At 44.6% G+C, this 26,273-nt stretch overlaps 1 protein-coding gene across 1 annotated transcript; it reads left to right on the plus strand.

Moving 5' to 3' along the window:
* The first annotated feature begins 581 nt into the window (after positions 1 to 581).
* Positions 582 to 6,982, plus strand: LOC123080343 (protein DEK). The gene is made up of 11 exons (XM_044503255.1): positions 582 to 1,026; positions 1,299 to 1,332; positions 2,167 to 2,246; positions 2,324 to 2,383; positions 2,468 to 2,575; positions 2,651 to 2,728; positions 2,834 to 2,905; positions 5,228 to 5,699; positions 6,104 to 6,183; positions 6,277 to 6,307; positions 6,431 to 6,982. The coding sequence occupies exons 1-11, from the start codon at positions 745 to 747 to the stop codon at positions 6,610 to 6,612; spliced, it is 1,479 nt and encodes a 492-aa protein (XP_044359190.1). The 5' UTR covers positions 582 to 744; the 3' UTR covers positions 6,613 to 6,982.
* Positions 6,983 to 26,273: the final 19,291 nt, after the last annotated feature.

A 26,273-nucleotide genomic window follows, 5' to 3' on the forward strand; every position in this document is an offset into this window, starting at 1 on the left:
CTCGGGGGTGTAGGCGGGCTTTGATTCTAACAGATTATAAGAAGCCCGGCCAGCTAAAGCAAAGATGCGGTGCGATCCGCTACACGACTTGATTCCCTTGTTTTTGTTCATCCGCTAGCCCTAAAAAAAAGACGATGCGCACGGCATGTATGCTGAGCAGACAAGTCGTATCGATAATTGGTCTTGACGAAGTCGAAGGAAAGGCGACGGAGGTAGATACACGATTGGGATCTTCTATCTAATGTTCGACCCTCTTCCGCATGAACGCTTAGACAAGGTGCTAAGTGCATGAAATGGAATAAATTTTCTTCATTTAATTGTTTATGTGACGCTCTTAGCACCTGAAAAGAAACCTGCTAAAGAGGAGGAGGGCAAAAAGGGAAACACGCCAAACCAGGGGAAAATTTGGCGCACAGCACGCAAGCAACTCCCGGGCTGAGACGGCGGGGGAGGGGGCGTGCGCGGGAAGGAGGAGGAAAAGAGGCCCAATCCATCCACCCATCCCGCCCGTCCGTCGATCCCAATCTCTCATCCGATCCCCAATTTAATAGCGCCCAACGCCGAGCAAGCGCCTCCCAGAAGCCACAACACAACACACGCGCACCCCGCCCGTCCCCGTCCGTCCGTCCGCCCCGCTCCGCCTCCCAAAAATTCCCCCCTTTTCCACCCCCCCCACCTCACCACTCCCCGACCTAAAACCCTAGCCGCGCTCGCCGCCGTCGCCCCCCGCCCCCGCCCGCCGCCATGGCCACCGCCGCCAAGCCCGCCGACCCCGCCCCCGCCGATCCGCCCGCCGACGACCCCATGGACGCCGACGCCGAGGCGGAGGAGCACGAGGACGAGGCGGAGTCGGAGGAGGAGGCGGAGGCGCAGCCGCAGAAGAAGCGGGGCCGGAGGAAGCGGGTGCCGCGGGAGCCGGCCACCCCCGCCACCGGCAGGCCGTCCCGGGAGCGCAAGACCGTCGAGCGCTACGCCGAGCTCACCCCGCGCTCCACCCCCGCCAAGAAGTCCGCCGCCATTCTCCAGGTCAAATCTCTCTCCCCCCCCTCCCTCCTCCGTGCGCGCGCCTTCTTGTTCCTCCCGATCTGTGGCTCCTCCCCTCGCGGAGCTGTTATTTTTCACCCCCGGGCCCTCGCCGTCACCGTACCGCGCCGAAAATAGCAGTATTTGTTTGTGGTACGCCGGAGGCTTAGCGGTCTGGTTTACTGTATTCCCCATTACTATATATGAGCGTGCGGCTGGAAGGCTCGTTAATTTCTTCATTTGCTGATTCGTTCTTGGTGCTTCCTGTGTTTCAGGGCTCTGGGACGAAGCTCAAGGAGATCCCCAACGGTAAGCCTACTGCTGCCCCCGAAACATCTCTCGATTCTTGCGTTTACTAGCAGATAGACGCCCCTGCTTGCCTGTGGCATCATTGGCAGCTCCACGCCCGCGCTAGTGATTAACTTGTTGCTATGGTGGTTAATGATCCCTGGATTGGTTGAAGTCTTGATTTTCCTGGATATATCTGGTGTTCCAGAGTTATTCATAAAGAAATTTGCTTATAAACTAGAGAATGAAATAACATGACAATGAATGGATCAGGCTGTCCTCCAAAAGATTCTGTCTTTGTTTAGCCCAGGGGTTGTTCCTGATAGAACGATGGATAACACACATGGACTGGCAGAGTTCTCTTTGCCTAGTCCAAGATCTATCTGCCTGTGACATTGTAAATGACTCGTGGATCTGTTTATTCAGTTATCTTTGCCTAATGTTGTATGTTTCTAACTTTGCCCATCCCTAAAATTTACTGGCATATTTCAAAGGACTGTATAAGCAGAATCATGCAGTATTTGTTATGAGTAATTTCCATACAGCCACCTATCTTGTTTTGTAAGTGCAGATTTCTGAATTTTGGATTACTGCTGCTGCTTGTTTTTATTTCTGAACTTTGGGTTAATGCTACTGCTTGTCAATGTTCATAACTTGCTTCCTTTATTGATTGCTCCGATTTTCATCTTGCTCAGTTGTCCAGTTTACGATTGAAGTTGTTACTCATCTTTTAGTTAGTGTTGGATAAATAAAGACATTATGGACTCTTCATCTTGTAACTGCATCGTACAATTTATTATTCTGGGAATAGCTACCTCATATTCCACAGGTTGGACTAACAGTTTGTTTCCTTAGTTTTCTTCAAACTTTCCAAGAGAAAGGCGGATGACAATCTTCAGAGTCTTCATACTTTGTTGTTTGGGAGAAAATCAAATGTGAGGCTTCTGCATTGTCTTGCTGTAATTTAACTTGTTAGGTTTGTTTTGTTAACTCTCTGTTTGATTCTCTGCAGGTCCATTTCCTGAAAAGAAACCTAGCCCAGTTTTCTGGTTTTGTTTGGACTGACAATCCAGTGAGTTTTCTGTGATGATTCTGCTGTAAAACATGATTTGTTTTTGTTTTTTGTCTTAATGGATGTCCTTGTAATTTTGATTAGGAAAAGCAAAGGAACAGGATAAAAGAAAGGCTTGACAAGATGAACAAGGAGAAGTTGCTAGATTTTTGTGATATACTTGATGTTCAGGCCAAACATACTTTAAAGAAGGTTAATTTGCTTCAGCACATGTTTGTAATGATCTAAGCTGTGAATTCTGTACTAACTGTATTTTGCTGTATTCAGGAGGAAGTTTCTGCCAAATTGCTGGAGTTTCTGGAGTCTCCTTGCATTACCAGAGATGTTGTTATCAGTGATGTGAAGGTATGATTTTTAATCAATGCAAATCTTGTTCTTATGGACATCTATATTTTTTTACCGCATGGGACTGCAAACTGAATTTCACATTCCTAATATTTGTCATTCCAGAAAGGGAAGAAACGCCGGAGGAGGTCTAAAGGAACTAGCCAGGCAACGGCTGAAGGTGCTTCTGGAGAGAAGGTAATCTTGCCGTGCTGAGGGCAGCTCCGTTTAACCTCTCTTGTTCTGTTAGAAAACCTATCTATCATGGAATGCCTTCACCTGTGTCCTGATGTCTGGTGCTCTGTTGCCTGCATCAGAAAATTTATAAACTGCTCATTTTCCCTTGAGTTGTCATACATTTCTGATTACCACTGAACTACCTTGAAATTGCAAATTTGACATTGCTGCTGTATTTCTCCCCTTGCACTTGCTAGCTTCCATTGTTGATTATTTTCAAAAAGAGAAAAATGATGATATGTCCCTACGTTGATATGTGATTTCCATCTTCCCACTAGTTGAGGGGAAACCTTCCAAGTATCCCTAGGGTTGTGTGGCAATTGATAAAATCCCATATCAAGACTTATTTTTATTTTAACCCTCTGGGATTGGAAATGACCGCAATTCCTCTAGTTGAGTTGGGTCTCTTTGGTCTACTCCCTCTCTGTAGCTGTCTAACTGCACCAATATAACAAACAACAACAAAGCCTTTAGTCCCAAACAAGTTGGGGTAGGCTAGAGGTGAAACTCATAAGATCTTGCAACCAACTCATGGTTCTGGCACATGGATAGCAAGCTTGCACGCACCAACATACTGGCAGTGAAAGTTCACTGCAATTGTTTCTTTTCTTAATGTTGGATGATGACTGTTTGTGATTGGATGTTTCTGACTTCTTAGAATTATCTCTCTTGCAACACACTGTTTAAAGAATGAAATTGACAGTGTAATCTGTGAAGAACCATAAAGAACAAGCCATCATTAGGGCCAAAAGTTTCAGTTTTAATAACAAGTGACAAGGATGTAAGCTGTTATACTATTCATGGAAGAATGCCTGTCCATGGATGAGAATCTCATTCATTAGGAGTCCCCAAGGCCTGGGCTTCTAAATTCTAAGTTCAAATAGTGATTTAACCTTGAGGTTCCTTGAAGGACATTCTGCTTGCAAGGGACCTGCACCAAGTGTGACACCTCCCTTAGGTACCCTCTTATGTGTTGCTGGTAGTGGCTGGCTTGTGCCTAGCTGAGAGACAGTGAGAAATGTAGCAAAGTATTATTCTGATAGCCCATGGTTATTTGGTCATTTCTCAGCCTGAATGGCTCAATGGGATTCAAATAAAAATAAATAATGGTAGTTGGCCTTTTATTGATTGTCACATTAACAAGGGATATCTGAGAGGTTTCCACTCAACTAGTGGAAAATGGCAATTTAGTAACATCTTTAATCTAAAACACACAGCAAAGTTCATGTTAGAATATTTTCTTTTGGAGCTGGACACAGATATTGCCTGCCTGAAAATGCCCTTATTTTTTTTCCTAAACCTGAAAAAGTACATTTGCAAGTAGACATGTATAAAAATGCATATGTGTGAAATTTCATAGGAATATACTTCCTCCATCCATTTTTACAGGACCTAAGTTTTGAATCTCTCATACCAAAGCAATAGCCTAAGAGTTGAAGCAAACTATGCAGCCAACTGAATTCCACCAAATGCCTGCCCATGCACCCTTCATTTAGTGCATAGGCCCATGCTTTCCCCTCTATTAATTCTTTAATCCATTTATTTAGCACTAATCCCTCAAATCCCATGAATGCATGTGCATCAATATTGGTAAGGGCCGTTTGCATGCATGCACATCTTTAAATACGGATGGAAAAGGTCAGGCATGCTGTGCTACAGAGTAAATGGCCACGCGTGATGTGAGGCCAATTCGGCCTAATATTTGTGGGAAAACTGATTTTGGATGTACACAAAAAACAATTATGTATGTCAAGATGGGCTTTTCTAGTTTTGGGTCCATATATTTGTTTTTTTGTGTAGCTTATAAATTACCATATTTAATGAAAATTTACAGATCTGTACACATTTCTAGGTTTTCACAGGGAAAGTTTGATTTTTTAAAAAACCTTAGAAGATCTTTTTATTATTTTTCAATATACTGGGCTCCGAGGAGCCTGGGAGCCAAAAATTCGCACTCACTTTGGTACTCAATCCTATAATGTACTCCCTCCTTAAAAAAATATAAGAGCGTTTAGGCCACTACTTTAGTGATCTAAACGCTCTTATATTTCTTTACAGAGGGAGTATTTTCTTTATGCTCTCTTTCTGTACTCCATAATTGCTGGTACTTTTTTTCTGGACATAGAGAACCAGTAATATTTATCTTCTAGTTGACAATTGCTTATTATGTTAAATTTCACAAAAAACAGTTATTTGTAATTAGTATTTAGGACTTTCTGCAGCAGTTATTTGTAATTAGTGTTTGTGTGTAGTACTTCAATTCTGACGTGGTTTTATTATCAGAAAAAGAGGAAGAGTCGGAAACAAAAAGTTGAGGCTGAAAATGAGAATGATGATGAAGATGATGCTGGTCCTGCTGGTTCTGAGGACTCATCAATGGGAGAAAGTGATGAGGACTCTGAAGTGAAAGAAGAGACCAAGAGTGATGAAGAGCCTGAAGCAACACCGGTGAAGAAAAAGTCAACAGATGGTAAACAAGGAAAGAAGGAAGCTGGATCCAAGGCAAAGGAAAAGGATGCATCGGTGAAGAAGACTCCTACTAAATCTGTAAAAAGCGTGTCAAAGCCAAATGTGAAGTTGGAGAGCAAAAAGGCTGCCAAGAAAACACCAAAGAATTCAACAAAGGAAAGCAGTACACCTGTAGAGAAGGCCAAGAAGAAGGTTGCAAAACCGAAAAAGGATGATGGAAAGGAGAGCCAAAACAACAGTAAGGCACGCAAGAAGCAAGGTGCCAAGGCATCTGGTGAAAATAAAGGTATGAGATCTTGTACCCATGCTGGAGATCCACACGAATACAACTGTTTTTACAACTATTTAATCTCAGTGCATTTGGATCATCAGCGAGTTTATTTATTCCATGAAAATACTGATCTGATGCAGATCACACTAGGAGCTGGTTGACTTTACTTTGTTCTGGTAGGATTATTAGGAGTTAATTCATGGTTCTTCTGAGAAGTACTTCTAGTTTGATGCTTTATTTGCATTTTCTATGAGATGCCACTTAGAAAGCTGCTATAACCAATGCTTCCAGTCATATTCATAGTTCATAGGACTATCAGAAGTCACATTCATAGTTCTTCTGAGAGCTACTTCTAGTTTGATGTCTTTATTTGCGTTTTCTGAGAAAGCTGCTATAACCAATGCTTCCATCTTCTCCAGGAAAAGGCAAGGTAGCCCCAACCACTAAACAGTTGCATGGTGTTGTCAGTAACATATTGAAAGAAGTGGACTTCAATACGGTATGCAGATGCAAATTGTTATGTTGTGTTCATGTTGCATGTATTTCTGGTGTTTTATCATGCTGACCTGGCTACATTGCTACCTTCATGCAGGCAACTTTGGCTGACATTCTCCGGAAATTAGGTATACTTCTGTTGTCATTCTCTGAAGTTTCATTGTAGTAGTAGTAGTAGATTTTATTGAAGTTATGATGAGCACAATTGTCTGGTCTAATGAACGCACTGACATTTTCTGTTGTCACCTCAGGAGACCACTTTGACATGGACCTCATGGACAGGAAGTCCGAGGTGAAGCGCATCATAGAGGAAGTGATCAACAGCATGTCTGACGATGAAGGCGAGGAAGAAAACGAGGAAGAGGATGCAGAGGAGAATGGCAAGAAGGAAGAAGATTCAAAGGAGGATCCTGATGAAGAGGAAGAGAAATAAGCCAGACGTGATCGGACTGACCGGTCTCCTGTATTTGTCGAGTGTTCTTGTTGGTTGCTGGGGCTCTTCTGGCCTGTACAATGGTGGCACCACAACAGCCGTTTTGGTGGTGGTCTGGGCAGGTGCTAGACTGTCTGTTTGTTAGCCATTTGATGTGATGGCCCTGCGCGCCTACCTGGTTGTTGTGCTTGACTCGTGGTGTTATTGACCTGTAGTCTCTTTAGTTGCCGGTCATGTACAATAGCTGTTTGGTTATATGACTCTGTTCCTTTCTTAGGTAGCTAGCCCTGACTGTAATTTGCAGCATGCATACTTGTCTGTGTTCTGTTCCTTGCATTTTATCCATGTAAAACAGTTGTATTCTTGTGGATTTCTTGCTTGTGCCGTCTGCGTTTCATCATGTCTTAAACATCGTTTGAAAATGCAAAGTTGATGTGCTGTGATCTTGTATTGTTTTCGATGTGGCTGTAGTATGCCTTTTTGAAGTTGATAGAAGGTCTGGCTGCAGCTCATTGGCGAAATAATCTGCTAGTGAGTGCCTCATGGTCAAATGGACTTCATCTGTATCCACTCCTACCTGCAGCTGCTTTGGCAAGAAGCAAACAATAAACCGAGGAAAGAGTGATGCCTGAGCTGTAGTATATGTGCTGTTCTTGCTGCAAGAAGTAGCGCGAGCGCTTCGGCCTGAAGGGGGGCGAATCTGTGATACCTGTTGATGCTTGGGTCTGAATCTAAGTACCAGCGTGATCATCTGGTATGTCTATGAATAGATCAACCAACTGACTGCCTTCCACGGATTTTAAAAGCCGCATCCTAGAAGACCTTATTAATACTCCCATCCGTTCCAAATTACTCGTTATGATTTTAGTTCAAACCTGTAAGAAGTAGATCAAAGTTGCTTTTCATTATGCTTGTGTAGAAGAGCTTGAGATGCATCAAGTGTTGATGCCGCCTGATGTATCTGTATAGGAAAACCACTTTTCCTGGCAAAGAGACATTCGTCTGTCAACTTCTGAAGGCACCCGAGAAAACTGAAAATATTTGAAATGGTGGCATGAGGATGATTAGTACTTAGCAACTCTTGAATGAGACGATGCAAAGAGTTAGTATTATTTTGAAGTAGATGGTCTGTCCTAATATGCCAAGGAGGAGCAAAGCATGCTGCTCTAGCAAAAGTGTATATTTCTTGAGAAAATTCCTTATATAATACTGTTTTAAATTTTGTTTCCCTATTTAACACTGTAAAAAACTTTATTCTCCGTTTAAAAAAAACTTTATTCCCTATCTAACACCGTGTCTAAATTTTATGCCCTTTACACCACTTCCGTTCATTTTAAGACTTAATGGTGCTAAATGATACCAGAAAATACCTATTTGCCATCGTGTGGTATGTGACCAATTTTTTTAGGGAAAAGTATTTTTTCGTTGATATTTTAGAAACGGTCTTTCATTACCGACTATGCGAGGACCGAACCGAAAGCTCGTCCTCGCATGGTTCTACTAAGAGGGCCACCGTTGGACGCTGCCGCCGCGCGTACTGGTGCTGGCGCTGCTCGCACCTCTTGGCCTCCGCCGCGGCTGGCCGCGTTCCTCTTGCGCTCTGAACGGCTGGCAGCTGATGCGATGCATAGTCCTGTCGCTCGGACCGGCAGGGGTGCAGGCGCCGTGGCGGTTGGGGTTGACGTACACAACGAAGCTGGCTCTGGACTAGCTGATCGATTCAGCCACTTGCTAGACAGTAGACACGCATGTACAGGACGCTGATCCTTGCTTGTTTCTTGGTGTGTGTACGTGCTAGCCTCGTACGGAACCCATTAGCTCAAAAAGTACTCTATCTAGCCTATAGTATGCTTATATGCCGGAAAGCATTCGGCTACAATGCCGTCAAGGTTAGGACCAAGGCGAAAACAAGACAAGTCGGTTGGACACATACATAAACGTATTTTCTTTTTGTCACATATCATATGAGGGGGCAAATAGGTCTTTTCAGGCGTCATTTAACACCGTTAAGGCTAAAAATGGACGGAAGTGTTATAAAAGATATAAAATTTAGACTCAGTGTTAAATAAGGAAGGAAAAGTTTTTCAGTGTCACATAAGGCTGCAAATTTTAAGACAACGTTAAATAAGGAATTCTCTCATATTTCTTTACGGAGGGAGTACCGTTCGAAGGAGAGATGCCAACCAACCTGTCTACTTCACTTATACCTGGCCCGATCGGCCCGACCTAACCCGACTGGCCTGAAAAAGACTGACCCGGCCCGACTCGGTCTTGCCCCCGGGCTGGGCCTGGGCCTAGGTTTTGAGCCCGAACGACATGTCGGGTCGGGCCTGGGCTTGCCATATTTGCATTTTAGAGAAGAGGACTGGCGGGCTTTTTCACTAACGGACCAGGCTTGGGCCTAAAATCTAGGCCCGATGGTCGGGTCAGGCTGGGCCCGGGCCTAGGTTTTCTACTTCGGACTTTGTTAGGCCCGGCCCAACGGATGGCCAGGTAGCCTTCACTCCACTTCCCTGCGCTCAAAAAAATTCCTTTCTAGTGATTGTTGGAGATGTGTGTGCGTGCCAGGTTACTTTCTTCCAAGACGGTTCACGCTTCAGGAAACGGTCACGCGGTTCCCTCTACCATTGTCCACTGTGCATATATATATCATCCCACTTTTCTTTCTCTACTTTCTTACTTTACACTTGCAACCTGCGGTGTCACTTTATTTCGGCTTGGTAACTAAGAGCATCATCAATGTAAGACGCAACCTTGGTAGATGAACTAAGGTAGGATCAAATGGCTTGCCACTAACCAAATGAAGAAGCTTATATCATCTATAGGGATTTGGCAAATCCGGGACATCTAAATGTCCGCTGACACATCTGGGTGCGACCCCGGATAGCGTTGGACGGCCCTTCATATGTTTTGCCGGGCGGCTGCGCTCCTCATATCTAAACTCTCAAATACACGCAATCCATGCATGCAGGAATATAGCACAATCAACAATGCAACAAAGCAAAATAAATCACAATTTAGACATGCCAAAATAAAATTTAAGTGCAGGCCACGGTTGTCCAACGTGATGGATCACTTGTCGGATGCCATCTGATAAAGGCGAAGGTGTCCCGATGTTTCGATGAGATAGCTATCGTTTCTGTGGGAGTCGACTTTGACGATCCGACTACGAACGTGCGAAGACGTCGCGCTTTAGCAATCGCTAAACCAACTTCCGAAGGGTTATTGACCACACCAAAGCACGATTAACCTGACCACGAGGGTCTATTTCCTGCGAGCAAATGAAGAACAAGCAAGAAACTGAGATTGCAATCTGGATATTGCGAAAATAAGAGGAAAGCTTTATTAATGAAGGTGGGGTTCTGTGACGTCTTGGTCTGGTCGTTGAACACAAATGAAGTACGCGAAGTTGCAGCTATGACAAACTTTTAATCTAAACAAAACCCCAAAGTCTAAACGATGCCCTAAGGGCTGTATATATGGAGGAAGAGGGGGGAATTTCGTGGCCCTTGGAGGAGGGGTCTGAAAGCAACCCTAACTCTTGTTTCCCCACACATACGGACTATAAAAACAGCCTATACTTAAGTATTTCGAAAGTACATGGGCCTGGCCCAATAATAAGATGACGCAGCACCTAGAATAGCCTCTGGACGAAATTTATGAAGTGGCATCTTGTGTATTTCGTCCAAGGCTTCATGCACTCCTTATGGTGGCTTCAAAGTCCTGAAATCATCACTTGTAACTTCGTTCTTGTTCCCCTTGTGCATGCTATCATCTCCATGCTTGGTCTTACTCCAGTGTTCATCCCTCTTATCCATGCCAGGCCCTTCATTTGTAAGCAAAACAAATGTATCCAATTTAGGCAGCATCATATTCTCATGAACATTAGAATCATTAGCAAGAAACAAAAGTACCTGATAATTTTATTGGCGTGCGCGAGCTCTAGTAATTGGTCCAGTATATGTAGCAGTAGGGGCTGTGAGTGTAACAATGGTATTGATGTCCTCATCATCCTCCCCTTCTTGAAATGAAGTCGTCCTCGATGGAAGCTCATCTTCCTCACCCAAATAAGACTTCAAATCTGCAATGTTAAAAGTGGGACTAACCCCAAAATCTGCAGGCAGCTCAAGTTTATATGCATTATCATTTATTTTCTCTAACACCTTAAATGGACCATCAACACGTGGCATTAGCTTTGATTTGCATAAATCAATAAATCTATCCTTACGCAAATGTAACCAAACAAGATCTCCAGGTGCAAAGACAACACGTTTTCTACCCTTATCTCCAGCAAATTTATATTTAGCATTCATACGCTCAATGTTCTCCTTTGTTAGCTCATGCATTTTTAAGATCAATTCAGCACGTTGTTTAGCATCAAAATTAACCTTCTCCGAAGATGGAAGAGGCAACAAATCAATAGGTGCACGAGGAAGAAAACCATACACAATTTCAAAAGGGCACATCTTAGTAGTAGAATGTAATGAACGATTATAAGCAAATTCAATATGAGGCAAGCATTCTTCCCACATTTTCTTGTTATTCTTCAAAACAGCCCTAAGCATAGTAGACAATGTTCTATTGACCACTTCAATTTGTCCATCAGTTTGGGGGTGACATGTAGTACTAAAAAGCAGTTTAGTCCCCAACTTAGCCCATAAACATCTCCAAAAGTGGCTAAGAAATTTAGTATCACGATCTGAAACAATTGTATTTGGCACACCATGCAAGCGAATAATTTCACGAAAGAACAAATCAGCAACATTAGCGGCATCATCGCTTTTATGACATGGTATAAAATGTGCCATTTTTGAGAACCTATCCACGACAACAAATATGCTATCCCTTCCCTTCTTAGTACTTAGCAACAAATATGCTTTTATGACCTTATTAATACCTGTAAGAAGTAGATCAAAGTTGATGGTACAACCCTGCAGTAGCAAAGGATTGGTACACTGGATAGAATGGTTCTGCACGCCTGGAAGTTGCTTTTCATTATGTTTGTGTACAAGAGCTTGAGAAGAATCAAGTGTTGATGCCGCCTGATGTATCTGCATAGGAAAACCACTTTTCCTGGCAAAGAGACATTCGTTTGTCAACTTCTGAAGGCACCCGAGAAAACTGAAAATATTTGGAATGGTGGCATGAGGATGATTAGTACTTAGCAACTCTTGAATGATACGATGCAAAGAGTTAGTATTATTTTGAAGTAGATGGTCTGTCCTAATATGCCAAGGAGGAGCAAAGCATGCTGCTCTAGAAAAAGTGTATATTTCTTTACGGAGGGAGTACCGTTCGAAGGAGAGATGCCAACCAACCACTAGACTGCTTCACTTATACCTGGACCCAACCCGACTGGCCTAAAAAAGACTGACCCGACCTGCCCGGGCCTAGGTTTTGAGCCCGAACGACATGCCGGGTTAGGCCTGAGCTTGCCATATTTGCGTTTTAGAGAAGAGGCATGGCGGGCTTTTTCACTAACGGGCCAGGCTTGGGCCTGAAATATAGGCCCGATGGCCGGGTCAGACCGAGCCCGGGCCTAGGTTTTCTGCTTCGAACTTTGTTAGGCCCGTCCCGACGGATGGCCAGGTAGCCTTTACTCCACTCCCCTGCGCTCAGAAAAATTCCTTTCTAGTGATTGTTGGAGACGGTTCACGCTTTAGGAAACGGTCACGCGGTTCCCTCTACCACTGTCCACTGTGCCTATATATCATCCTAGTTTTCTTTCTCTACTTTCTTACTTTGCACTTGCAACCTGTGGTGTCACTTTATTTCGGCTTGGTAACTAAGAGGCATCATCAATGTAAGAGGCAACCTTGGTAGATGAACTTGTCAGATGGCTTGCCACTAACCAAATGAAGAAGCTTATATCTTCTATAGGGATTTGGCAAATCCGGGACCTCTAAACGTCCGTAGACAAATCCGGGTGCGACCCCAGATAGCGTTGGACGGCCCTTCATATGTTCTGCCCGGCAGCCGCACTCCTCATATCTAAACTCTCAAATACATGCATGTGGGCATATAGCACAAATTCATCAAAAGTCAACAATGCAACAGAGCAAAATAAACCACAATTCAACAATTCAGACATGCCAAAATAAAATTTAAGTGCAGGCCACAGTTGGCCAACGTGATGGATCACTTGTGAGATGCCATCCGTGCCGTGGCCACCATCCATTCCTCGTGCTCTGCCGGTCTGCTGCTGCCATCGCCGTCTCATACTCCCTACATTGATTGATCTCCCTTTTGCTCCCCTCAAGCCACTTCCTTGATTGCTCATCCAAAATGCTTGCGTCCGCCAACATAATCCTCGAATCCTCCGTGTCTCGAGCAAGTTGCAACCTCTCCTTCTTTATCTATTATTCCTAAAGTCCAGGCCTTCTCGAGCTCCCATTTAAGAAATGTCTCTTTCTTCTCCAACTATCTTCTCCCTCTCAACTTCCAACTTGTTGCTCTCAATTTGCAACTTGTTGTTCACCCTCTCTCAGTCCCAATCCATCCTTTCATTTTGCGCATCTAACATGAGCTTGTAACTCCCATTTTTCTTGTTCTCCCTTGTTAAAAAATGGCCGTCCATGTGGTGGACATTTTTGTCACCGCGGCGTCATGGGCGGCCCTCCCCTTCTCCCACTTGTTTCACATCACTTGCCGGTTATTATTTGGTACAGTGGCTATTCCATTCTCATGTGCAACTTCTTCCTCTTTGTCATCCACTCCAATGAATTGGTGGGAGCTTGAGACATCATTTGTCTTCCACCTCTTGTTGGATTTCTTGAGGTCTTCCATAAGTTGATTCCACTTTGGTTGGCCATTCAGTTTGATCCAACAATTGCTAAAAGCGAATGACTTCTTCCCTACATTTTGAAACAAACCAGCGGCCAACACCATCTATCAAACAATAAAGCAACCATGAGGATCTGACATTAAAAACTAGCAATGCGAATTATGAAAAACTTTGCAATTCAACCCATGTGACTTTGGACTCCAATCCCCTTTTGATTCCGACCAAGCATGAAAGCATAGTGGAAAACAAATTTGTTCACATATTCTTGGATGATGGACCATCTATGTTGGAGAGGCCACATTGCGGGTGGTAAAGATAGGATGCAGCTCTACATATTCCTTGTGTTTATGATGGTGCTTGTGGATCTTCTTCCAATAGTTGTTGCCCTTTTGCTCTGTGCCACATATAGAGGTCCATGTTTGTGGCCAACAAAGCTTTAACCAATAAAATATCCTCAAAATGTTGTGAATGATGGACCTCTTGCCTTGGGCACCTTTGCCATTTTTTATTCTTAGGTATGCAATGTTCCTCCAACATCAAACATAGCACAATTTGGATCCCTCGAATCACATTCCATACCGCTCGTAGCCTCTTGGCCCTTGTTGATCATCTCGGCCATGTAATTCTACTAAGATGATCATGATTCCAAAATCCTTGAGCCAAGTTTCTTCTATGAGTGTCCACCATATCTACCTATATACCATATTACCCTACCGTTCTAAGTAAACTTGCATGTGCCATCTCTAAAATCTTCAAATGAACATATGTTTTGTGTACCCATACCGCTCATGGAGCGATGGGTAGTCAGTATCTTCCACGCTAAGTGTGTTTTTGTAAGTGCATCTAGTGCCCCTTAGTGATTTTGGTGTATTGAAGACTTATAGGTTAAGGGACTGATGCGTTTGTGAGTATACACAAGTCTGTAAGTCTATGAGGAGTTTGATATTTACAGAGAAAGTCGACCCTAACAATGAATGTCTTCAACTGAAGACTTTGGATTCTGAAGACTTTCTGAAGACTTTGAAAGTGAAGAAATTGGTGTGACCGTGAAGACTTGATATTCATGCGAGGAACATGAAGCGTGAAGACTTTTGTTTTCGTAGTTTCATTTTCTCTTTCTTGAGTCATAGGAAAAACCGTACTGTTAAAGGGGGTCGAGGATAAACTAAGGAAAAGTTTTCAAGTGATGCTCATCTCAAAATCCTACACCTACCAATCCCTTCGAGTGAAGCCACTGGAAATCTCATACACTTCAGTCAATTTCTTCAGTGACAGAGACGAAGATCTTCTGGTCTCTGAGGAATTTGTTCTGACTGAGGAGTTAGGAATTCGCCAGTGCGGATTGCCTACAAGTGAGGAACATGATAGCCCTGAGGAATTTGCATCTCAAATTTCCGACTGTTGTTGTGCTACGTGCCAGCTGTCCCAAAATATCTACCCACCTAACGGTCATATCATTGAAGGGCATTTATGTCTTATCATGTCGGGCTGCTCCCTAGGCTATAAATAGCCGCCCCCTACAACCACTAGTTGGTTGGCTGCTCCGAGAGAAACTGACACTTGTCACTGAGAGCATCCCATCCTCCGAGGACTTTGAGCGAAAATCATCAAGTGAGGAAAACCCAAACCCAAACACCTACAAACCCAAAGTGATTGAGCATCACTGAAGAAGTTGTTTCTGTATGGATCCGACGCTTGTTACCTTTGAAGACTATGCATCTTCCAGACGGTTAGGCGTCATGGTCTAGAGCATCCAAGAGGAAATTGTGGATCGCTGAGTGACCGAGTTTGTGAAGGTTTGGAAGTCACCTGAAGAATTACCACGAGTGATTGGGCGAGGTCTGTGTGACCTTAGCTCAAGGAGAATACGGTGATGACTGTGTGTCCGGGACTGTGTGTCCTCAGGTTTAAATACCTAGCCGCTCCAACCAGACGTACAACTGTCACAGTAGTTGGAACTGGTCTACCAAATCACTGTCTTCACCAAGCCTACCGGTTCTATTTTCTGAACCCTTCCATTTCCTCATTAGTGTGTTGTGTGCTTGTTCATATCTGTTCGAAGACTTTGACTGAAGACTTTCTCAATTTCCTCAGTTCAATTTCTTCAGTCTGTTTGTGTTCATCCTGTTTATCCTGTGTTATGCTTTTTGTACTTTGTGCTTGTTTCATTTCATCATGATGACTGTACTTATGTTCTGTTATGTTTGCATCTGATTACTTATTCCGCTGCTAAGTAGTTCTTCGCTTAGGATTTTCCTCACCCTGAAATTCCTCAGTGAAGAATTCATAAAAATCGCCTATTCACCCCCCTCTAGTCGACTTAACACACTTTCAGTTTTACTCACCGACGAGTGTTTATTCACTCGTTAAATTTGAGGGAGGCTGGTAAAAAGGATGCCCAGTCCTGAATTATTTATGAAAATACACCTCCCGGAATGTTGAAAGTTAACACGCACCCGTGGATTCGGCTAGCCATGGTTTGTGTTACTGTGGAAAGGGGAGTAAACTTTTGCATGGGAACCGCCATTAACGTGTTTAGCATGGAAGATATTGAAAACTTTGTCGTTAAACCGTTGACATGAAAGTACACCTCTCAAATGAAATTATCTCTGTTTTAAGCAATGAGCTCTGGCACGCTAGCAAATCCATGCTTCCCTCTGCGAAGGGCTTATCTATTTACTTTTCATGTTGAGTCAACTTCTTATTCCAATCTAATTTTTTTTACTTGGCAAGCATCATGTGGTGGGGAAATATCCAGACACATATATCCAGTGAAGGACCGAATGCCGGGAGTCAGAAGGGGGGTTGAATGACGACCTTGAAAAATTTAACCTCTTAAATTTTGCACGATAGTTACGGAAAAACTATGATGCTCGGAATAGAGGAATATGCAGCGGAAACAAAATATGCCTGTCAAAACAAACTGAAACTAGTCCAACAATTCTCAAATCTTGACTTGAGAGCTCAAAGAATAATAAGCACTGGAAAAGTGTACTGGAAAAATTAATGCTTAATTAGACCAAGAGGTTACACGGCAAGGTTATAGGCTAATCAAATGGGAGCTTAACTTGCACGTACTAGCAGAATACTTTTTCAATGGAGAAGAACTACACTGCCTGGAGCTGATTTCACTAGACGAGAACCTGTAGCACATACAGCAGCTAGACTAGCAACTAACTGAAATCCACTATTTTAGTTCTACCGATTTGGGCTGACCAACTCTGCTATCCTGAAGACGAACGACAGATAGCTGAAGATGAACTAAAACCTGAGAAAATTACGCCAAGCAGAAATATAAAAGGGAGCGAGCCAGTAGAATCAGCGAATGCTCTTCCGTTCGACAGAGAACGCCAAGAAATTTGCTAGAAATACAGCGACCCCAAATCGAAACAAGAACAGAGGACGAACTTAGTATGAACTCGCACAAAATAAATCACGAAAGATAAAATCCTGCACCATCCTCAAGAACCCATGAATAAAATGAACAACAACCAGATTCAAAGCTAGGGATGGATGCGTATGAAATTAGACATGATTTAGCATCACAGAAACCCCATTACAGCCAAGGAATCAAAGGGGCAAAATTAGTACAGCAGAAAAACGAAATTTGCATGGACAAACAGCAGACCTCGACAATAGTAAGGCTGGGAACAATTTGAGGATTTATTTCTCAGATTTCTGGAGTTACAAGCCTCTCTCACATAGGCTAAATCCCACACAGGAAGCTCTCTCTCAAATGTGCGGCGGCTGCTCCGTTTTCGCTCGTCGGTGGTTCCTCTGTTCGTGCCCCACAAGGGAAAACCTAGCAGCTCACATATAAGGCTGGATCACCCTTCCACCGCCATTGAATGGGCCATGGTTCCCACCGAATGGGCCAAGCCCAAAACACTAAAACTAATAGCCATTTTTACTTAGCCACTTGTAAATAACATTTTCCACTCTTAAGCAACACCACAATCACGCTCTTGGTTTGCTTCTTAGTGGATTTTGGTAAACATACCAAAATAACCTTCACTTGACATGGTCTTCTCGTTTGCCTCCATATAGTCCTTGTCCAAAACTTGTGTGTTGCTTTGAGCCGCATGATCCCGCACAACGTCCATGGTCACATCTTAGCTCTTCAAGCCTTATGCCAACCATCCTCGTTGTCGACTACCGCCGCACTCACTGGAACCTGCACACAATGGAAACAAGCAACTATTGCGAGCACAAACTTCCTGAGCTTGACCCAAGTCAATCCAAATTAACAGTTTAATACAATCAACACCATCCAGAAAAGTCACATAAAATAGATACGTCCTTGATCCGACAAACTGTGATTTCCAAACTTCACTAAAATAACTCTCAAAGCGAGCAAAAGCATTGGCAATATAATCATCACAAAATTAAGGGTATCACCACATGGACTCACATCCAACCAAATATATTTGATCATGAATTATTGTTGTTGACAATTATCTCTATGATAAGTAAGTTGGGAGGTGAAATATTAAGCCCATATCTTCCTCTGTGTCTGATTGAAACAGTTTGTTCTAAAAATATGCTTTGAGTACTAGCAACCATGGAATATATGATAATTGAGTATGTGGAGCTGTTACTTAGACTTTTCTGAAAATAAGATGAATATTATTTTTTTAGTGACTAAGAACATAGGTTGTTAAGTTTCAAGAGAATGCATTGCTTGAACCATAACATGTGAATTGATTGTTACTTTATCATGATGAGTTTTATGAGAAAGAGTTGTTGTTTATGATGCTAGGAAAAGTGATTGAAATTATCATTGATCAAACTTATGCACTATGCTAGCATTCACACTTCATAAATTATTTCTTTTATCATTTATCTACTCAAGGACGGGCAGGAATTAAGTTTGGGGATGTTGATATGTCTCCAACGTATCTATAATTTATGAAGTATTTATGCCATGTTTACAATGACTTTTTATGGTTTTGGTGTGTTTTTATATGATTTTTATGGACTAACCTATTAACTTAGTGCCCAATGCCAGTTCTTTTTTTACCTATTTCTATGTTTCGCAGAAAAACCATACAAAACGAAGTACAAACGCGATAAAATTCACGGTGATTTTTTTTTCTGAAACATAAGAGACCCCCGAAACTTCGTGGAAGGACCAGAAGACCCATGAGAAGGCACAAGCTTGTATGGTGCGCCCTAGGGGGTGGGAGTGTCGTCCGAGCTTGTGGGCCCATCGTAACTTCGATTGACGTGATCGCGACGCTGAAAATTCCTATAAATTGAGAAAACCCCAGAAAGAAATCTGGAACCTTTACGCCGCCGCCACAAGCCTCCGTTCCAGAGCGATCTCATCTGGAGGCCTTCTCCAGTATGTTGCCAGAGGGGGAAACCATCACTGGAGGCCATCTTCATCATCCTCGCTGCTTCCATGATGAAGCGGGAGTAGTTCACCCCCGGGGCTGAGGGTATGTACAAGTAGCTATGTGTTTGATCTCTCTCTCTCTCTCTCTCTCTCTCTCTCTCTCTCGTGATCTTGATAGGGCACGATCTTGATGTACCATGAGCTTTGTTAATATAGTGGAATCATATGGTGTTCTTCCCACTCTATCCTTATTGTGATGAATTGAGTCTAGCTCTCTGAGGTTTCGTTATGTTAGATTGAATATTTTGGATTTGAGATCACTTGATGTATGTCTTGCATGTGGATACCCATGGTGACAATGGGGTATTCAATTGATTCACTTGATATATGTTTTGGTATACATTGGGTTAATCTAGGTGTTGGAAATATGCCCTAGAGGCAATAATAAAATGGTTATTATTGTATTTCCTGGTTCATGATAATTGTCTATTGTTCATGCTATAATTGTATTAACTAAAAACCGTAATACATGTGTGAATACATAGACCACAACATGTCCCTAGTGAGCCTCTAGTTGACTAGCTCGTTGATCAATAGATGGTTATGGTTTCCTGACCATGGACATTGGATTTCATTGATAACGGGATCACATCATTAGGAGAATGATGTGATGGACAAGACCCAATCCTAAGCATAGCACACGATCGTGTAGTTCCTTTTGCTAGAGCTTTTCTAATGTCAAGTATCGTTTCCATAGACCATGAGATTGTGCAACTCCCGGATACCGTAGGAATGCTTTGGGTGTACCAAACGTCACAACGTAACTGGGTAGCTATAAAGGTGCACTACAGGTATCTCCGAAAGTGTCTGTTGGGTTGGCACGAATCGAGACTGGGATTTGTCACTCCGTATGACGGAGAGGTATCTCTGGGCCCACTCGGTAATGCATCATCATAATGAGCTCAATGTTACTAAGGAGTTAGTCACGGGATCATGCGTTACAGAACGAGTAAAGAGACTTGCCGGTAACGAGATTGAACAAGGTATGGGGATACCGACGATCGAATCTCGAGCAAGTAACATACCGATGGACAAAGGGAATTGTATACGGGATTGATTGAATCCCCGACATCGTGGTTCATCCGATGAGATCATCGTGGAACATGTGGGAGCCAATATGGGTATCCAGATCCCGCTATTGGTTATTGGCCGGAGAGGTGTCTCGGTCATGTCTGCATGGTTCCCGAACCCGTAGGGTCTACACACTTAAGGTTCGGTGACGCTAGAGTTGTTATGGGAAATAGTATGTGGTTACCGAAGGTTGTTCGGAGTCCTGGATGAGATCCTGGACGTGACGAGGAACTCCGGAGTGGTCCGGAGGTGAAGATCGATATATTGGACGAAGGGTATTGGAGTCCGGAATTGTTCTGGGAGTACCGGGTGACGACCAGCGTGACCGAAAGGTGTTTCGGAGGCCCCGGCAAGCGTTGGGGGGCCTTATGGGCCAAGGGGAGGGGGCACACCAGCCCACTAAGGGGCTGTGCGCCCCTCCCACCCCCTCTCACGTAACCTGGAGAGGTGGGGGCGCCTCCCCTAGGGCAGCCGCCCCTCCCGGCTTGGGGGGCAAGTTTCCTAGGGGTGGGGGCGCCCAAACCCATCTAGGGTTTCCCCTGTGGCCGCCGCCCCTCCCCTAGGGAACCCTAGGGCGCCTCCTCCACCCCCTTCCCCCTATATATAGTGAGGGAGAGAAGAGGGCAGCCGCACCCCTTCCCCTGGCGCAGCCCTCTCCTCCTCCTCCTCCGTAGTGCTTAGCGAAGCTCTGCCGGAGAACCACGAGCTCCATCGCCACCACGCCGTCGTGCTGCTGGAGTTCTCCCTCAACTTCTCCTCTCCCCTTGCTGGATCAAGAAGGAGGAGACGTCCCTGGGCTGTACGTGTGTTGAACGCGGAAGCGCCGTCCGTTCGGCGCTAGATTGGATCTTCTGCGATTTGAATCGCCGCGAGTACGACTCCATCAACCACGTTCTTGTAACGCTTCCGCTTAGCGATCTTCAAGGGTATGAAGGTGCACTCCCTCTCTCTCGTTGCTAGCATCTCCTAGATTGATCTTGGTGACACGTAGGAATTTTTTTGAATTATTGCTACGTTCCCCAACAGTGGCATCATGAGCTAGGTCTATGCGTAGATTCTATGCACGAGTAGAACACAAAGTAGTTGTGGGCGATGACTTGTTCAATTTGCTTACCGTTACTAGTCTTATGTTGATTCGGCGGCATTGTGGGATGAAGCGGCTCGGACTGACCTTACACGTACTCTTTCGTGAGACAGGTTCCACCGACTGAGATGCACTTGATGCATAAGGTGGCTAGCGGGTGTTTGTCTCTCCCACTTTAGTCGGATCGGATTCGATGAAGAGGGTCTTGAAGGGTAAATAGCAATTGGCATATCACCGTTGTGGCTTTTGCGTAGGTAAGAAACGTTCTTGCTAGAAACCCATAGCAGCCACGTAAAACATGCAACAACAATTAGAGGACGTCTAACTTGTTTTTGCAGGGTATGCTATGTGATGTGATATGGCCAAAAGGATGTGATGAATTATATATATGTGATGTATGAGATTGATCATGTTCTTGTAATAGGAATCATGACTTGCATGTCGATGAGTATGACAACCGGCAGGAGCCATAGGAGTTGTCTTAATTTATTGTATGACATGCGTGTCAATGAAAAATGCCATGTAATTACTTTACTTTATTGCTAACCGTTAGCCATAGTAGTAGAAGTAATAGTTGGCGAGACAACTTCGTGAAGACACGATGATGGAGATCATGGTGTCATGCTGGTGACGAAGGTGATCATGCCGCGCCTCGAAGATGGAGATCAAAAGGCGCAAGATGATATTGGCCATATCATGTCACTTTATGATTTGCATGTGATGTTTGTCATGTTTACATCTTATTTGCTTAGAACGACGGTAGCATAAATAAGATGATCCCTCTCTAAAAAAAATTCAAGAAAGTGTTCCCCCTAACTGTGCACCGTTGCGAAGGTTCGTTGTTTCGAAGCACCATGTGATGATCGGGTGTGATAGATTCTAACGTTCGCATACAACGGGTGTAAGCCAGATTTACACATACGAAACACTTAGGTTGACTTGACGAGCCTAGCATGTACAGACATGGCCTCGGAACACAAGAGACCGAAAGGTCGAACATGAGTCGTATAGTAGATACGATCAACATGAAGATGTTCACCGATGATGACTAGTCCGTCTCACGTGATGATCAGACACGGCCTAGTTGACTCGGATCATGTATCACTTAGATGACTAGAGGGATATCTATCTAAGTGGGAGTTCATTAAATAATCAGATGAACTTAATTATCATGAACATAGTCAAAAGGTCTTTGCAAATTATGTCATAGCTTACGCTTTAGTTCTACTGTTTAAGATATGTTCCTAGAGAAAATTTAGTTGAAAGTTGATAGTAGAAATTATGCGGACTGGGTCCGTAAACTGGGGATTATCCTCATTGCTGCGCAGAAGGCTTATGTCCTTAATGCACCGCTCGGTGTGCTGAACCTAGAGCGTCGTCTGTAGATGTTGCGAAACATCTGACATACACGTTTTGATGACTACGTGATAGTTCAGTGCGTAATGCTAACGGTTTAGAATTGTGGCACCAAAGACGTTTTTTGAAACGTCGCAGAACATACACTACAGGAAACAGCTACTTTGCCGTCTGCCACGGCGGACGGCAAAGGCTCAAAAGGCGGACGGCAAAGACCTTTGCCGTCAGCCGCGGACGGCAAAAGGCTCCGGCAAAGAAGGCTACGGTAAACAGCTGCTTTGCCGTCTGCTTCCTGGCGGCGGACGGCAAAGAGCCTTTGCCGTCTGCGGCGGACGGCAAAGAGGGTGGACGGCAATAATTGCGCTGTCAGTCCGTTAAGTGGCTAACGGCAGACCTTTGCCGTCCGCCGCGGACGGCAAAATTTCTCTGGTCTTTGCCGTCCGCCTTATGATGTCATCTACACGTCACTAGATGGCAGGTTCTTTGCCGTCTGCCACTGATGGCAAAGTGCAGGTTCTTTGCCGTCTGCCACGGACGGCAAAGTCTTTGCCGTCTGCCACTGTAGGCAAACTGACCAAATGGGTCATCTCCCAGGAAGCACAGTTGGCTGCCACGTGGCTTCTTTGCCGTCTGCGGCAGACGGCAAAGAGCTCTTTGCCGTCGGTGGCAGACGGCAAAGAGCCTGCATATTGTCTGTTTTTTCTGTTTTTTGTTAAATCCCACAATTTGCACAGAAAATATATATGACATATAGATATATTTCACAGGCATTCATCACATAAACAAGTTCATACATCATTTCATACATAAACAAGTTCCATCCATCATTTCATACATAAACAAGTTCCATCCATCATTTCATACATAAAGAAGTTCCATCCATACATAAAGAAGCACTCCATAGCTAAGGTGACTAGAATGAGAAGACAAGAAGAAGAAGAGTAGAACAAGCACTCCATCCAGCACATAATGAAATCTGCAAAATGGCAAAATAAGAAAGTTAGAAATGGATCGTTTTTGAGGTAACTAAGGTGAAATGGATCGTTTTTGAGGTAACTAAGGTGAAATGGATCGTTTTTTAGCTCACTTAGGTCAAATGGATCGTTTTTGAGCTAACTTTGTTGAAATGGATCGGTTTTGAGCTAACTTTGTTGAAATGGATCATTTTTGAGCTAATTTAGTTGAAATGGATCTTTTTCAGCTAACTTAGGTGAAATGGATCATTTAAGAGCTAATTTAGGTGAAATGGATCGTTTTTTAGCTCACTTAGGTCAAATGGATCGTTTATGAGCTAAATTAGTTGAAATGGATCGTTTATGAGATAACCTAGGTAAGATGGGTCATTTTGGAGTTAACGTAGGTGAAATGGACCATTTTAAAGCTAACGTAGGTAAAATGGATCATTTAGGAGCTAATCTACGTAAAAGGGGTCATTTTTGAGCTAACTTGGATGAACTGCATCATTTATAAGCTAACCTAGGTAAAATGGGTCATTTTGGAGGAAAATAAGCTAACTCTAGGTCATTATGGTAAGCATATAGGAGGAAATAAAGCTAAGTCTAGGTCTTTATGCATTTGTTAAGCAAAACACTAGAGAAACTTACCGTGATCAGGGAGGTGTAGGAGCGGGGTGGCTAGTGCCGCTACCTGGAGAAGGATCGTGCGATGCGTTTCTGGAGTTAAGCTGCACCAAAGATCATTTCCAATGTCTCGTTAGCATTACGACACTCAAATGTTAAGACTACCAAGTAATGTCCATTCAAACTAAACTCACCGTGCTCCCAGGAGCAATCACTGGCATCGGCGGAGCGGGCTGACCGGACTTCTCGCACACAGACTGCACATTTGGTTTTCAGAACAGAGTCATACTAGTTAGTAATGAGACTCAAATGTTAAGACTAGCAAGTAATCTGCAGAAGAAACTTACCACAAGGAGCTCGTACATGGCCCTTGCCTGCATGTCATTCCGTGCCCTCTCCTCCTCCATCATCTTTCTCGTCCTCTCCTCCATCTCCCGCTGCCTCTCCGCCGCCTCCGCCAGAAGTTTCTCCGTTCTATCTCTCTCAGTCTGTATAGCAGCCTGCAACACCACTCACATGACCATTTGTAATCATTGATGGAAGCGCACACAATGTAATGGAGAAAGATAACTGAGTACGTATCACTAACCTTGATGGCGAGTTGCACTGGCCGTTCACGAGGCCTTATCTCAGGAGCGGAGCTCGACTGGCGCGCCTTGATCTCCGGGAGAGTGCTAGGACAACGGATAAGTCCATCTCCAATGGCTATGGAGCCATGGGACCTCCCGCCACCAGATATCATCACCAGCTCTGGATCAATGGGACCCTGGCTCGGGTTAAAGTCCTCCCCTTTCCTCGCCTTCCCCTCATCTCTATATCTCACGAGCTTGTTGTGGGAGGAGATGTTGGTGAAGTTGTTTGCATCATCGAGGTCAGACTGAGAGAAAGCCTTGACTTTCTTGAAAGAGCCAGTGTGGGCCATGGCATACAGGTCGTACACCTCTGGCACCTTATCCGCCTTATTGTGGCGTGCCTGAAAGAGAGAAACAATGAAAATTAGTAATTAAAGGGCTCAAGCTAGCATGATGAATGAATTGCATGAATCATATAGCAAACCACATACCCAGTTGCGCCCGAACTGATATAAGTTGGAGCTGCCTTGATGGTGTGGCACACCTTCCATTTGGGCACGTTTGTCCTTGGCCTGGTTGTGGAGGGCTAGCCATTCTTGTGAGCACCACTCATCGACCAACACCTCCCAACAATCCATCCGATCCGCACACCATCTCGGAGGCGCCTAAGTTAGCAAATAGAAACTTGAGCGCTACGGCTAAGAATTACTAAATGAAGGAACTTAAGTAGAAGGCCTTAAGAATTACCTTCATGTACTGCTCCTTACTCAGGAACTTATCGCGGCACGCCGGCTTGGTCTTCTTGATACCACGCAAGGCGTAGTAGTCTCGAACAGCCTGCACCCGAGCCTCGTGCCGTAAGTTCTGGAGTAGGCGCTTGCAGACGTTCTGGATAACATTTGCGCTGTCCTCCTCGTATCCCTCCTCACACCTGTAGAATGTCTGCAATCAAATGAGACAATATTGATTAGTACAATTAATAACTAGCTAGTTGAAGATTTTGAAATGTGTAAAGGAGAAATTACCCAGAACGTCCTGATCACCATGTCTGCCCTCGTGTCGCACAAGACACCGTCGATAATGACATCCGGCGGGGCCGGGGCAGCCACGTAGTGCTCCCAGCTCAACCCAAGCTCTGGAAGCCGACCCTCACCAGGCAACGTGACAAACCCCGGGAAGTTTTGCCGGCAAAGAACTCCAAGGACGGAGTTGGGCCGGCGGACACTATGATGGTGGTCCCAACCCCTGCAGCATGACAAGGCCAACGCATTAGTTATTTGAAGAAACGTGAATGCAGAAGGTACAAAAATATTAAATGCACTTACGTACCTCTCCCCATCAGGGAAGATCAACCACCTCTGCTCGCGGGTCGCCGGCACGGACGGGAGCCGTGTAGCACCACGCTGGTACACGGTGCCACCCTCCTCCTCAAGATCAGTCGGCTCCCCGCCATCACCAGCATGGCCACTCGGCTCCTCGGGCTGATCCGGCCAGGTACCCCATCCGGACGTGTGCTCCTCCGGGGTCTCGTGGGCCGAACTCTCGTGGGCCGAAGGCCAGTCGACCCGAGGCTCGTGGGCCCAAGACCCGTGGACCGGAGGCTCGTGGACCGGAGTCCGTGTAGCCTCCTCCTCGGACGAGTCCACCCTAGCAGTCACGTGCTCGGGTGAAACAGCTGGGGGTGGCGGCGAGGAAGGTGCCCTAGCAGTCACCCTACCTCCTCTCCCGCGACCACGTGCCCCACCTCCTCTCTTCCTACCTCGTCCCCTGCTGGGCACCGCGGTCGACGAAGAAGGGCCCGGCGGTGTGGACATAC

Source organism: Triticum aestivum, chromosome 3D (genome assembly GCF_018294505.1).
Source record: "Triticum aestivum cultivar Chinese Spring chromosome 3D, IWGSC CS RefSeq v2.1, whole genome shotgun sequence".
NCBI lineage: Eukaryota > Viridiplantae > Streptophyta > Magnoliopsida > Poales > Poaceae > Triticum > Triticum aestivum.

What these genes read in the sequence shown, in the direction of transcription:
- LOC123080343 (XM_044503255.1), top strand. Translation starts at nt 745, where the DNA reads ATGGCCACCGCCGCCAAGCCCGCCGACCCCGCCCCCGCCGATCCGCCC. An exon ending in AGTCCGCCGCCATTCTCCAG is followed by an intron (nt 1,027 to 1,298) that starts GTCAAATCTCTC and finishes CCTGTGTTTCAG; the next exon opens with GGCTCTGGGACGAAGCTCAA. An exon ending in TGACATTCTCCGGAAATTAG is followed by an intron (nt 6,308 to 6,430) that starts GTATACTTCTGT and finishes TTGTCACCTCAG; the next exon opens with GAGACCACTTTGACATGGAC.